Consider the following 14,528-nt stretch of genomic DNA (forward strand, 5'->3'; position numbering starts at 1 on the left):
CTTTCAGGTCCTCAAACTCTTTAACAAAAGACTTCTCTCTCTCAGAGGCGTCTTTCTTCAGGCTCTGAATCTCCTCCAAATGATAGACCAGAGTGTCCTTCACAGACATCAGGTCTTCCTGCTTTTTAAAAAACCTCTTATTCTCAGAGGTGTCTTTTTTTCAGCGTCTGGATCTCCTCCGCCATCTGACAATACAACCTCTCCAATAATACCAGCGATTCTCTCATCTGAAGCAGACGGTGCCAGCAAACCCGAACCAATTCCTGTGGCGGCTGCACTTTGTTTGTAGGCCAAGATGCGCTTCTTTGCGTCCAGCTTCAAGTCATACTGTTTCTTTTTTATTTCGTCAATGGTTCTTGGAGCTGAACTAACTTTATTGACAGCATCGGTTTTACGTTTTGCCACTCTATTTTTTTCGTTCGGTTTGAAATACCTTCTTTAAGGCCTCCAAACAGGATTTTCTTTCGATGTTCTACCTCTGTTAGGAGCACCTGGATCTCACAATCACTGAATCGTGTTTTTTTTGTTCGTGCTCATGCACGACCGTATTTATAACGAGAACAGTGCATACAGGTGTGCACCACATGGTGTTATAAATCAGAATTTGGTTTTTGCCTACGAAAATTCAGACTTTTTGGCGCACAAAATCTTTCAGAATAGAATCTACGCAGAGTTTTATAAATGAGGCCCCAGGAGTCTTCAACATTGTTTAAGTCAAGGACCCCTTTGCTGAAAGAGAAACGGAGCAAGTAACAGCAGTAACTCTAAGGACTCCCTAGGGGTTGCGTATGCCCTGTTGAAGATCTCTTTAAGCGTAACTCTCGCCAAAATGCATCCTAGGGTATTTTTGTGAATGTACGTGAGTCAAACTTTAGTTTAACCCTTGTGGATTGTTCAAATTCACTACCCTTTCGTTATGGTCGTGGCTGAAAACAGCCAACTGCTGTAAAAATGTATCAGATAAAAAAAAATTTCAAATTTTTTTGCATAAATCTATTAATCAACCTCAGTCCTGATCAAAACTACTATTAAAAAAAAACTGTTTCTTTAAAACTAACTCTTTAATTGCCAAATTCATAAATGATGTCACAGATTTGGGGAAAAAAAACACAAAATTACTGATTTTCCATATAAAATGTGATTGTGGACTGGATTTGTTTTTTACCTTTTATCACAGTCTTGGACATGTCAAAGATTAGAAACAACATTGGTTTTGATGCATTGTTAGTTTTTGTGCAGGATTAGATTTAAACTGTTCGTGGCTGTTTTTGCCCCATTGACTTCCATTATAACCACATTTTTTGATTGCAAAGCCATGACACCATATAATCATGCATTTTTGATTGTTGGTGGTTTTCCCTGTTGGGAAGAGGTAAAATGTGTAATTTTTACTGTTGATAACCAGGTGGCACCATTAACCATTTAGATAGGCCTATGCAAAAAAAAAAAGCTTAGATTCTGGATTGTACATGGAGCTATATGGAGTATAATAGCATATTAAAGTGTGTGTGAGTGTGTGTCTGTGTGTGTGAGAGAGAGAGTGAGAGTGTGGGAACTCACCTTGATGTGACCTGAGAAAATCAAAACATGCCCCTCAGCTCTCAGTACTACATTGAGTAAACTAAAACAAAGTAAGTGTATTTATGCATCTGCTGCCTTTTGATGGTGAGAAATGCAGACTAAACAAAAACAAAGCAAGTGGATTTCAACACTTGCATGCAAGCCTGCTGGTCATTTGATGGTGAAAAGAGCAGCAAGCAACATGAGAAAGGGCTTGACTCGCAGTGAAGTTTTAGATGTGATTATGCAGCCTGATTCCTCCAGCGAGCTGGAGGATGTATCGTTGTCTCCCTCTGACACCACAGACTCAGGAGAGTCCGATCCTGATGTATCGTCGTCTCCCTCTGACACCACAGACTCAGGAGAGTCCGATCCTGATGTATCGTCGTCTCCCTCTGACACCACAGACTCAGGAGAGTCCGATCCTGATTTGGATGTGCCACCCTCATCATCCTCTCTAGCTTCCACTGAAGGCGAGGAGGATTCGGAGGATCCTGGATCTGGGTGGATTGGAAGAAACGGCGAAGTGTGGTTTTCTACCAACGCGGAGACAACTCCTTTCTTTCAGCCGCGCCAGAGGTGTGACTCCAGGGCCGACGCACTATGCCATTGCAAGGGTCCAGAACATTGATTCTGTGTTCAATCTGTTTTTTACAGAGGAGATGATTGACCTCATTGTCAGCATGACCAACCTCCATGGACGCCGCACAATGAGAAACTGGACCGGGATGGACTCCACAGATCTCCATGCCTACATGAGGCTACTGATTTTGGCCGGCGTCTACAGGTCCAGAGGGGAGTCCGCACGTTGCCTGTGGGATGATCGCAGTGGTCGTGTGATTTTTAGAGCCACCATGTCCCTCTCAAGAGTCCATGAAATCAGCAGAGCTCTGCGTTTTGATGACAAGCTGCAGAGACCAGCTCGGCATAGAGAGGATAAGCTTGCCCCGATCAGATCCCTGTGGGAAATGTGGACGCATCGCCTTCCCCTCCTCTTCAACCCTGGCAAAGATGTCACAGTGGATGAGCAGCTTGTGCCATTCAAAGGGAGATGCAGCTTTCCGCAATACATGCCGAAAAAACCAGCAAAATACGGGCAAAAAATTTGGGTGACTGCTGATGTTGGCACATCCTATGCCTGGAGGTGTGACATTTACCTGGGTAAGACAGGTAATGCTGCAGAGGTGGGTCAGGGAAAGTGTGTTGTCATGGAGATGACAGAAGGACTCCAGGGCGTCACTGTCACCTGTGACAACTTTTTTACCTCCTACTCACTTGCTCAGGAGCTTCTGCGGAAGAAAATAGCCTTGGTCGGGATGATCAGGAAAAATAAACCAGAGCTGCCACCCAACCTGGTGCAGGCTAAAGGACGACCTGCCCTCTCCACCGTCTTCGCCTTCACGAAGAACACCACGACTGTGAGTTACATTCCGAAACGGGGGAGGAATGTGATCCTCATCAGTACAAGGCACCGCGAAGCAATGGTGACAGAGGGACCAAAAAAGAAGCCAGAGATAATCGCAGATTACAACCGCTGCAAGGGAGGTGTCGACAATCTAGACAAGGTTTGTGCCATTACACATTTGTTACTACATGATTTGTTACTTGAATTCATGTGCTTGGTAGGGATAAATTTAGGAGATACTGTTTGTGTTTTGACAATGTTTGCATGATTATTCTTATTGTCATGTGCAGCTTCAAAAATACTTATGAAATCTGTACTTATTCTTTTCTTGTTCTTTTATTTTTTTAGGTTGTCGGCACCTACAGCTGCAGAAGGAGGACCAATCGGTGGCCACAGACGTTGTTTTTCAATATAATGGACGTCTCGGCATATAATGCATATGTCATCTTCACAGCTGTGGATCCCTCCTGGAACCAGGCGAAGCTGTTTCGGAGAAGGCTTTTCCTAGAAGAGCTGGGAAATTCTCTGGTCTCTGCAGCAATACTGAGGAGAGAGCACCTCCCTCGTGCACCAGTTGCTGCTTCACTAGTGAGAGAGATTCAGTCTTCTGCAGCTGTCCCTCCAGACACAGATCCACAGACACCAGCAGGCACCAGGAGCTCAGAAGGGAAGAGGGGAACATGCAAGTGGTGCACAGGACAAAAAAAGAAGAAGAACAGTCAGCACTTGCATCCGTTGTGGTGGGCACACTTGCAAAGAGCACCAAGTGATATGCTGCAAGTCCTGCTGGAAAGATTGAAAACACACACACACACACACACACACACAGTTTGTGGTTCGTTTAATTGTTTAGTTCTTCATCCATCCTCAACTCTTGAACCATTGTTCAGTTTATTTGAAGTTGTTGTTGCATTTTGGTTCATAATAAATTGTTCATAAATCTGATTCAGATGCTGAGTAGATAGTTTTTTTTTGCACAGACATATCTAAAGGGTTAATGGTGCCACCTGGTTATCAACAGTACAAGTTACTAATTGTACCTCTTCCCAACAGGGGAAACCACTAACAATCAAAAATGCATGATTATATGGTGTCATGGCTTTGCAATCAAAAAATGTGGTTATAATGGAAGTCGATGGGGCAAAAACAGCCACGAACAGTAAATGAGGGTGAAAAAGTTAAAATCTAATCCTGCACAAAAACTAACAATGCATCAAAACCAATGTTGTTTCTCATCTTTGACATGTCCAAGACTGTGATAAAAGGTAAAAAAAAATCCAGTCCACAATCACATTTTATATTGAAAAACAGTAATTTTGTGTGTTTTTTTTGCCCAAATCAGTGACATCATTTATGAAATTGGCAATTAAAGAGTTAAAATCCAGATTTTTTTTTAGAAAATTTAGTAGTTTTGATCAGGACTGAGGTTGATTAATAGATGTATGCAAAAAAATTTGAAAAAAATATTTATCTGATACATTTTTACAGCAGTTTAAAGTAGTGGCTGTTTTCAGCCACGAACATAACGAAAGGGTGGTGAATTTCCACAGTGTACTGTTGGGTTTTGGAAAATTTTCAAAGCATTTTCCTAAAATATGTGTTAAAATAAGATTTGTCAGTGAAAATCATTCCATTTGCTGTAACACGGAAAAAGTTATGGCCAAATTTAGACTCAAAATTACCCCTTAGTGGCTGAAAACATCCCCAACAGCACCTAAGGGTTAATTTATGTTGGGCATACGATCGATCACTTTTAAGATTCACTTCAGTATTCCGTTTTGGGTCAAATGGCCTTTTGAATGGGAGTGCTAGGGCCACTCTCACGCTAGTCTCAAAATAGCATTTTCGAAATACTAAGAAGGCTCGATACAACATGAAACTTTGCTTCAAGTATCACCAGGGGCTCTACACCTTAACGCAAGATTTGACAACATTGTTTTTGTACACAGATTTACTAAAAAGAAAGTTTTTGAGCAACTCACCGCAGCTGTTGTTGTTTCCGGCCGCAGCCGCAGAGAGTAAAGACGGAAAGCTCCTAAAACGTAGTTCCATACAAATGCACGGATGAGTCGTTTTGTCGTTATTGAAAAACAATATTGACCTTGTAGTTGAAAAAGGAGCCTCATATGGAGTCCATTCATTCGCATTCGGATATCGACTCGTTTTGACTGCCGAGGTGGTAGTGGCCGGAAACAACAACAGCTGCGGTGAGTTGCTCAAAAACTTTCTTTTTAGTAAATCTATGTACACAAAGAATGTTGTCAATGCTTGCGTTAAGGTGTAGAGCTCCTGGTGATACTTGAAGCAAAGTTTCATGTTGTGTCGAGCCTTCTTAGTATTTCGAAAATAGCTATTTTGAGACTAGCATGAGAGTGCCCCTAGCTCTCCCATTCAAAAGGCCATTTGACCCAAAAACGAGAATACGGTGAATCTTAAAAGTGGCGATTCAGTCCTAATTATGCTTTTAAACTAAAGTTTGACTCACGTACATTCACAAAAATACCCTAGGATGCATTCTGGCAAGAGTTACGCTTTAACTAGACAATGAAATGCATAAAACAAAAACAAAAAGACTAAAAATACATAGAAACCAAAACATACATATATTTACACATAATAAATAAAGAAGAGCGCACACAATATTACATTAACAAAAATACGCAAAAAACCGGGACATATTAATGAATGGGACAGATAACATTGTAATTTTGTAAAAAACTTTTATTGAATTTTGCTTAAACATTTTGAAGAACAAAACTTTTTTTGTGCCTTTGACAATTATTTTTTTATTATAATCCATTTATTGTTTCATAAATATTCATCTATTGACCAAAAATATTAAAGGCCCACCACCTGTGGGAGGAACCGCTGGGGTCGGGTGCGCTGCCACATGGGTGGCAGTGAAGGTCAGGGGCCTCGACGGACCAGACCCGGGCAGCAGACGCTGGCTCTGGGGACGTGGAACGTCACCTCTCTGTGGGGGAAGGAGCCGGAACTGGTGCGGGAGGTGGAGCGCTACCGGTTAGATCTGGTGGGGCTTACCTCTACGCACAGTCTCGGTTCTGGAACCGTACTCCTGGTACCAGAGCACCCTAGGCCGAAGGTCAATGATCGATTTTATAATCGTTTCATCTGATCTGAGGCCGTATGTTTTGGACACTCGGGTGAAGAGAGGGGCAGAGCTGTCAACCGATCACCATCTGGTGGTGAGTTGGGTCAGGGGGTGGGGGAAGACTCTGGACAGACCTGGTAAGCCCAAACGTAGTGCGTGCGGGTAATTTGGGGAACGCGTCTGGAGGAGGCCCCTGTCCAACAGACTTTCAACTCCCGCACCTCCGGCGGAGCTTCCTTTTCCGCATCCCTGTGGAGGCTGGGGGCATTGAACCCGAGTGGACAATGTTCAAAGTTTCCATTGCTGAAGCTGCGGCGAGGAGCTGTGGTCTTAGGGTCTTAGGTGCCTCAAGGGGCGGTAACCCACGAACACCGTGGTGGACACCGGTGGTCAGGGAAGCCGTCCGACTGAAGAAGGAGTCTTTTCCGGGATATGTTATCCCAGAGGACTCCGGAGGCAGTTGCAGGGTACCGAGCGGGCCCGAAGAGCTGCAGCCTCTGCCGTGAAAGAGGCAAAGCAGCGGGTGTGGGAGAAGTTTGGAGAAGACATGGAGAAGGACTCTTCGGTCGGCACCAAGGTGCTTCTGGAAAACTGTTCGCCACCTCAGGAGGGGAAGGGAAACCATCCAAGCTGTGTACAGTAAGGATGGGACACTGTTGACCTCAACTGAGGAGGTAATAGGGCAGTGGAAGGAGCATTTTGAGGAACTCCTGAATCCGACTATACGCCCTCTATGTTAGAGGCAGAGCTGGAGGATGACGGGGATTGTCGTCGATTTCCCGGCGGAAGTCACTGATGTAGTCAAACAACTCCACAGTGGCAAAGCCCCGGGGATTGATGAGATCCGTCCAGAAATGCTCAAGGCTCTGGGTGTGGAGGGGCTGTCCTGGTTGACACGTCTCTTCAACATTGCGTGGAAGTCTGGAACAGTGCCAAAGGAGTGGCAGACTGGGGTGGTGGTTCCCCTTTTTAAAAGAGGGGACCAGAGGGTGTGTGCCAATTGGTAAAGGCTATCACACTCTCAGCCTCCCCTGGTAAAGTCTACTCCAAGGTGCTGGAAAGGAGGGTTTGGCCGATAGTCGAACCTCAGGTTGAGGAGGAACAATGCGGATTCCGTCCTGGTCGTTGGAACAACGGACCAGCTCTTCACTCTGCAAGGATCCTGGAGGGGGCCTGGGAGTATGCCCAACCGGTCTACATGTGTTTTGTGGATTTGGAGAAGGCGTATGACCGGGTCCCCCGGGAGATACTGTGGGAGGTGCTGCGGGAGTATGGGGTGAGGGGGTCTCTACTCAGGGCCATCCAATCTCTGTACGACCAAAGTGAGAGCTGTGTCCGGGTTCTCTGCAGTAAGTCGGACTCGTTTCAGGTGAGGGTTGGCCTCCGCCAGGGCTGCGCTTTGTCACCAATCCTGTTTGTAATATTTATGGACAGGATATCGAGGCGTAGTCGGGGTGGGGAGGGGTTGCAGTTCGGTGGGCTGGGGATCTCATCGCTGCTTTTTGCAGATGACGTGGCCGTGATGGCATCATCGGCCTGCGACCTTCAGCACTCACTGGATCGGTTCGCAGCCGAGTGTGAAGCGGTTGGGATGAGGATCAGCACCTCTAAATCGGAGGCCATGGTTCTCAGCAGGAAACCGATGGAATGCCTTCTCCAGGTAGGGAATGAGTCCTTACCCCAAGTGAAGGAGTTCAAGTACCTTGGGGTTTTGTTCGCGAGTGAGGGGACAATGGAGCGGGAGATTGGTCGGAGAATCGGCGAGCGGGTGCGGTATTACATTCCATCTATCGCACCGTTAGACGAAAGAGAGCTGAGCCAGAAGGCAAAGCTCTCGATCTACCGGTCAGTTTTCGTTCCTACCCTCACCTATGGTCATGAAGGCTGGGTCATGACCGAAAGAACGAGATCCAGGGTACAAGCGGCCAAAATGGGTTTCCTCAGAAGGGTGGCTGGCGTCTCCCTTTAGAGATAGGGTGAGAAGCTCAGTCATCCGTGAGGAGCCTCGGAGTAGAGCCGCTGCTCCTTTGCGCGCCGAAAGGAGCCAGTTGAGGTGGTTCGGGCATCTGGTAAGGATCCCCCCTGGGGCCTCCCTAGGGAGGTGTTCCAGGCACGTCCAGCTGGGAGGAGGCCTCGGGGAAGACCCAGGACTAGGTGGAGGGATTATATCTCCAACCTGGCCTGGGAACGCCTCGGGATCCCCCAGTCGGAGCTGGTTAATGTTTCTCGGGAAAGGGAAGTTTGGGGTCCCCTGCTGGAGCTGCTCCCCCCGCGACCCGACACCGGATAAGCGGACGAAGATGGATGGATGGATGGAACATTGAATTGAATATAATAAGCAGCACTAAAAAAGAAATAACATTTACATTTTAAAGTGTAGTTATCTAGCAATATCTTTCAACTAACCCAAAAAACCTCAGTGTTATTCGCGATGTGTCGCAGCCTCTTGCGATGTTTATTGCAAGTTCAAGTTCATATGACGATAAACGATATATTGTGCAGCCCTAATTTATGTACAGTATGCTCTCAAAAAACAAAAGGAATAAGTAAATGAAAATACTTCTAAATATATACAATTACAAAAATGTACAAAAACCTTTAACATATAGGTGGATTTATTGAACAATTGAACTATGTTATTGGAAGTAGGCAAAGTAAAGCATCTGATACTTAGGCCCCATGTGCAGGCTCTAAGTAAACAGAATGCTTTGAAGTTCAGCAATAACCAGACCATCCTCAAAAATTATACTCAACAGCTGAATGTACATCAGCTGGGCAGGTACTGGCTTTAGTGTTGAAATTCTGAATACTTAGACCTCGTAGATGCAGGCTCTAATACAAAATTTCAACAGTGCCTAAACCGGGGGTTTGATTGTTAGTCCATGAATTTTTTTTTATCTGGCCAACAATAATGAGAGTGCAGTGCATATGTATGCATACATACATACATACAGACAATACAACATATAAAAGGATACAGACACGCACAAACTTCCGTCTGTATTTCCCCTATGTCATTATTTGCTTATTGATGCTTGGTGCTACTAACATTTTACAATATTAATAATGTCCTCTGCCACAGGATGCCTTTTTATGTCGATGTGAATAGTGATTAATTTGGATTCAGAAAAGTTACTGATAATAATTTTCTTTGATTTTTTCGGTCTGCCTTCTTCTTCTCCTTTACAATACCAGGCAGACACCATCCTGGTTAGAACATAGACATGGTTTGCTTCAACACACATATCAAACACGTGGTTGTACAAATTTGGGAATAGGTTTTTCCCCAAACAATCAGCAAGGACTTGACTGACAATTCACATTGTTGTTCCCTGTCCTTGTGGAGCCTCTCCCCCATTGGTTTTTAACAGCCTCTGAAAGCACTTCTCTGTGCCCTAGCAAACAGCAATAATGCCGGCAGATGGTTTGTGTAGGCCACCTCTAATCTTCCACTCCAGAAAAGGATGTGCAGAGTCGGATGTCAGTGCCAGTGAACAAGGCATGCAGGTAACCTTCTGCTTCATTTTCTTCACGATGAAGCCTGTGATGTAGCTAATGACTGCCTCCTTCTACTCTGAGAAGTTATCTGCGAGGTCAGTCAGGATTTCTTCTTCATAGGCGCCACATCCACCCTGCGTGCAATGTTGACATTTCCAGGTGTAGAGTCAAGGATCTCTGTGTTGTCACGAAGAAGACAATTGCCTGTGCCCTTCTTCACTTGGTGCCTTACAAGAAGGAACTTGTATGCTCCACAAAATTGCCTTGCATTGGGATTGTTGTTAAAACCACCACGTGCCCTGACTGCCGAGAAGAAAAGCTCCAGGTGATCCTGACTAAGCTTGTATATCAGAAGGTATCTGCATGGTGCACTTGGTCTCTCCACAAGATCTTCGTAGACGTTGAGCACACTTCTACCACAAGCAATGAAGCCACAGATTGGAGTCTTCTTCTGAGTGGCAAGCATGTAGACCAAGTTGTTGTTCTTGTTTATAACCTTGAGCGCACAAAGACATGACTCTGCTTTCTCCAAAATAGCCTTGGCACTACCTTTTGTTGAAGGCTTGATTGGTGCTTTAAGTCCTTTCCCAAAATGGATTGCGGCTATTAAGGACGTCAAAAGCTGCATCAACTGTTCGCAAGAACTGAACTGTAGCCACACATCCTCTGAACTGGGGATAATTCAGCTTTTGCTCATAGTACTCCAGTACATCAGCCACAACAGTTGAGCTGCGAGGTGGACCTTCATTTTCTGTTGTCGCCAATTGATGTGTGCCATTTCCAGCTTGTTGTCAAGATGCAGACTCTCCTTTTCTTGAAGTTTGTTGAGTTCTTCAATGTACTGTCATCTGATCTGTTTCCCATCCTCCGTCTCCAACACTCCAGCTGTAAAAAATGAGTTTCTCAAGAGTATTAACGTGAAATGGATCCAAGAGCATGTGAACCTTTTGTATTTGAGCCTCTGGATGGTGAAAATGAGGTCTCATGTTGTGTATGTCAAGGTTGGCACCAAGCTCTTGGATCATGTAGAAGTTTTGCGATGGTCCATCACGTCAGTGACACAGCCTAAACTCCGATGGCATGTAGGCGACGAAGGATCTCCCGAATTATGTTTGCCCTCTTTGCTCCAGTCATGCTGCTGATGAGGAAGTATGCAATGGGGATCTTCGAAGACCCATGGATTGCTACAACCATGATGACCAATGCCTGTGTGGGTACGGTGTTTTCTATTTCGCCAGTACCAATGTCAACATAGCCATGGATTTCATCCCCTCCAAACTCAATTTGCTGGTGAATGTACATTTCGTCCATCATTAAAGAGCAGATAACTTCCTTTCCCTCTTTACGGTTTTCAGAGACATGACTTTTGAGAGCGGTAAAAGATGCAACGGTAAATCCAGGATCTGCTGAGACGCTGTTGTACCATCTGCGAATAGTTTCTGCAAAACAAAATTGAACTTTTCTCTGACAAAATCATATGCCCTTGGAGAGTAGAAGTGTAGTGTACTCGCAAACTATTTTAGTTCTTCAGAAGATGTTGCTGACTTAGACTTCTTTTGAATTCTATTTAGAATGTCTAGGTACACAATTTATAGAGTCCAGAAGAGCAGCACATTCATTGGAGATCATCAACTTTTTCTGAAGAATCTTTGTCAGATATTTCAAGGACAAGACTTAACGATTTCATTCGTCCTATTTGCTGAGATCCCAACCTAAGCTTTTTGCGAGCTACACCAAGCTGATCCTGTACTGCATTTACTTTACGCTTAAGTGTTCTTGGAGACTCTGAAACAATGTAATTGTGATCTATGCTTGAAATTTGTTGTTGTGGTTTGCGGTGGTAGTCGTGATTAAGCATAATTGTTTGTGAGTCTCCGCTTGTGGTACACTCAGTTATGTCATCATCAGCAACCTCAACCTCAGCATGGACATCTATCATACCGATGTCCTCATGAAGGGCCATGTCAATGGCATTGGTCTCCTCAGCAGTCTCTGGCATCACAATGACATTGTTATGATCAGAAAAAAGAATACAACCATTATCTAAATTGTCAGTGATGGCCTCATTATCCAACATAGAACACAAATCAGAGGATCCAGGCACCCCATGAGGCTGAGCAAGACAGCTGGATGAAGAACATAAAGAGCCAGATTTAGAGACCAAATTTTTCTTACCTCCATAGTCATACTTACAAACTTGGTCCGTGTGGTGCTGTTCCTTCCTTCCTTTGGACACAAATGTGGTGGACAGTTGAAAATGGTAGGCACAGCAGTGTCCTTCAGCCTCCTCTTGCCCTAATGGTAAATACATAAAACATCAGCAAGTAGATTAAGATACATATCACAGGATTATAATACTGTACAAATGATGGCATATTCTGAAAAATAAAGTACAGACTTTTAATAGTGGTTATTCAAATACTCCAAACATACAGCAGTGATGGCATACTAAATAAAAATGAAAATATTTACATTATAGAGGAGCAGTGAAGCCATAATGACAATAATACACTTGCAATTGCACCAATTTCTGGCAGTTGTAACGAAATGTTGTTGGTGGAAATTAAAATTTTGACACCATTATTACAGACATCGTTTTGGGTGACTGATGATTTCATTAAATGTTGCTATCCACACATTCAGAATATTTTTTACTGTTTTGGTACTCCATATTATGTTTTGTATTTCATTACTTATTATTACATATAAAATAAATGTAAATAAGACTAGCCCACACTTTGTCAGATTAAGATTTTTTAGAACTGCATAACCCTTCAATGCACCTGCTTCCATTTCCAGCTCCCTTTTCTTTAGTGGTGTTTGTCTTGTCCCAGATAATTCTTTCTGCCAGTTTTTCTGCTGTGCTTGTACCTCTAATGTGGCTTACCTCCCAGAAATGTGTGTCCTTCCTTGTGTGTTGCACTTTGGCATCTGGTTGCTTCCTCAATCAGGTGTGACTGTGACAAAGTCACAGACAGAGAACTGAGGTGCAGCTTTTCTAGGTCCGTCATGATCTTGTATGAACAGTCTGTTGGTTGTAAATGGTAACCGTCCAGTGGCACTTTTGGGAACGGTGGTGCATCCTCATGGATGACAACACTGTCAGGTGGAGGTGGTGGGTGTTATATGACAGGATACTGCCAGTTTGTACCTTGCCAAAAATGTCCAGGAGTGGTTTGTCAGATGTGATGTTCATTCTGCAGATAAGGGGAAGAGAGTCTGGTTCCATGTCAGCATAGGCAGGTAGTGGGTTGAGGGTTGATGGGTCTGGTAGCTCACCGCTGTAGCCCTTGTAAATTGTAGATCTGGAATAACAATATCATATACCACTGCAGCTGTTATGCTGCGGTGGAAAAACGTGACCACTTTCCTCACTCTGCCAAGGAGTCGGGACATCTGGTGAACGCCCATCCCTCTCAGCGCAGCCAGATTAACAGTGTGAGCAAAGCATCGTATATGCAATGAAAATCTGGCCGCTTCGACAGCATTGGCAATATTTCTGGCGTTGTCTGTTGTCACGTGAACGTGGACGTTTGATCTGCTGATCTTCCAATCTATCACAGCCTCTTTAAGTATTCCCGATAAATGGTCGCTTGTATGGCTCTCATACACCGCGCGTTTGGAGGACGGGGTTTGCTATTTGCCAATTTCCTGTAATATAGTGTGCGGTTATGGTCATATAGCTGTCTGTGGCACGGGATGTCCATCCATCGGTGGTGACTGCGATGGATTCAGCAGTACTCAACTCTTCCTCCACCAAGTTTTGGTAGCACATTTTGAGAGAAATGCACCCGGCTTGGTAATGCATAATGGGGCTTGAGCACACTAAGTAAATACTTGAACCCCTCGTTTTCAAAAACCAAAAAGCGGCGCATATCCAGGGCCATAAAAATTCCAATTGAATTAGTTATTTTTTGTGCTCGATCTGAATTGGCTGGAAACTTTGCTTGGAATAAACTAGGCATTGTAGACTGCTGCTGTTAGGTTGTTTTCTTTGCTCCAGCTAAATTGATTTCGGCATGGTGCCGTAGGATATGCATCTGCATGTTAGACGTGTTGCCAGTCACTTGGGGAAATGTTGCCATACTGCTGACTTAAATGTATTGGGAAGGTCCGCAATCTCTGGGTTAGTTGCCATATTTCCTCACGTCAGGGATGGACTGGGGCTAAAAATCAGCCCTGGACTTTCTCCCAAATAGGCCCATCATCCGGCCATTCGCCCCTAGCTTTGTGCGACTAGCCAGGAAGTCCTGATACTATGCCACTGTTGAACGAGAGTATGTGAAAATCCAAAAAACAATTAAAAACTATATTCCTGCTTTTTGAAATATTTTTGCCTTTTGAAATGTATTTGTATTAATCCAAAAGACAGCTAAAACTATACTTCTGCTTTTGAAATGTATCAGCTCAAGAACAGTGGAGACTGTGCTTCTGCTTTTGACATGAGTTAACCCAAAAACAGCTAAAATATATTTTTTGCTCTTGAAACTATAATACTGCCTTTGATTTTGGTGTGTGAGTACTGATGTGCCTTTAGAAATATGATCATGCTAAGTTTTTGTGTTACTGATATTACTATAAACATGCTTAGAGACATTTTAGTGTGAGTTACTGTGTAAAGCTGCCTATTTGACCCTGCAGTCGTGAAGAGGAAGTGTCTGCAAGAGGCCTCAGATGCACAAGTAGCTTTGTGCAACTGTCTATCTGAACCTGCACAGCTGGAAAGAGGAAGTGCTGTTGGGGCCCTGTATACATGAGGGGTTAGGCTCTTGATGCATACAAAAGGTGAAAAAGGTTACTGCTCTGACCTATTGATCAATGCAGTTGAAGTGAGCAGTTAGATTCTATGTTAGATAGCAACATGCATATGTATAAAGGAAATATCGTCATATGAGATGGTTTTACGTATATCCAACCTGATTCTTGCTTTAAGACTGTATTACCATGTAAGGT

The 14,528-nt window shown here is 44.0% G+C and overlaps 1 protein-coding gene across 1 annotated transcript; it reads left to right on the forward strand.

Moving 5' to 3' along the window:
- The first annotated feature begins 1,762 nt into the window (after positions 1–1,762).
- On the forward strand, positions 1,763–9,629 carry LOC120555922 (piggyBac transposable element-derived protein 3-like). Its single transcript, XM_039795115.1, has 4 exons — positions 1,763–2,064; positions 2,129–3,125; positions 3,314–3,849; positions 9,536–9,629. The coding sequence occupies exons 1-4, from the start codon at positions 1,763–1,765 to the stop codon at positions 9,627–9,629; spliced, it is 1,929 nt and encodes a 642-aa protein (XP_039651049.1).
- Positions 9,630–14,528: the final 4,899 nt, after the last annotated feature.

Source organism: Perca fluviatilis, chromosome 3 (assembly GCF_010015445.1).
Source record: "Perca fluviatilis chromosome 3, GENO_Pfluv_1.0, whole genome shotgun sequence".
Taxonomy (NCBI): domain Eukaryota; kingdom Metazoa; phylum Chordata; class Actinopteri; order Perciformes; family Percidae; genus Perca; species Perca fluviatilis.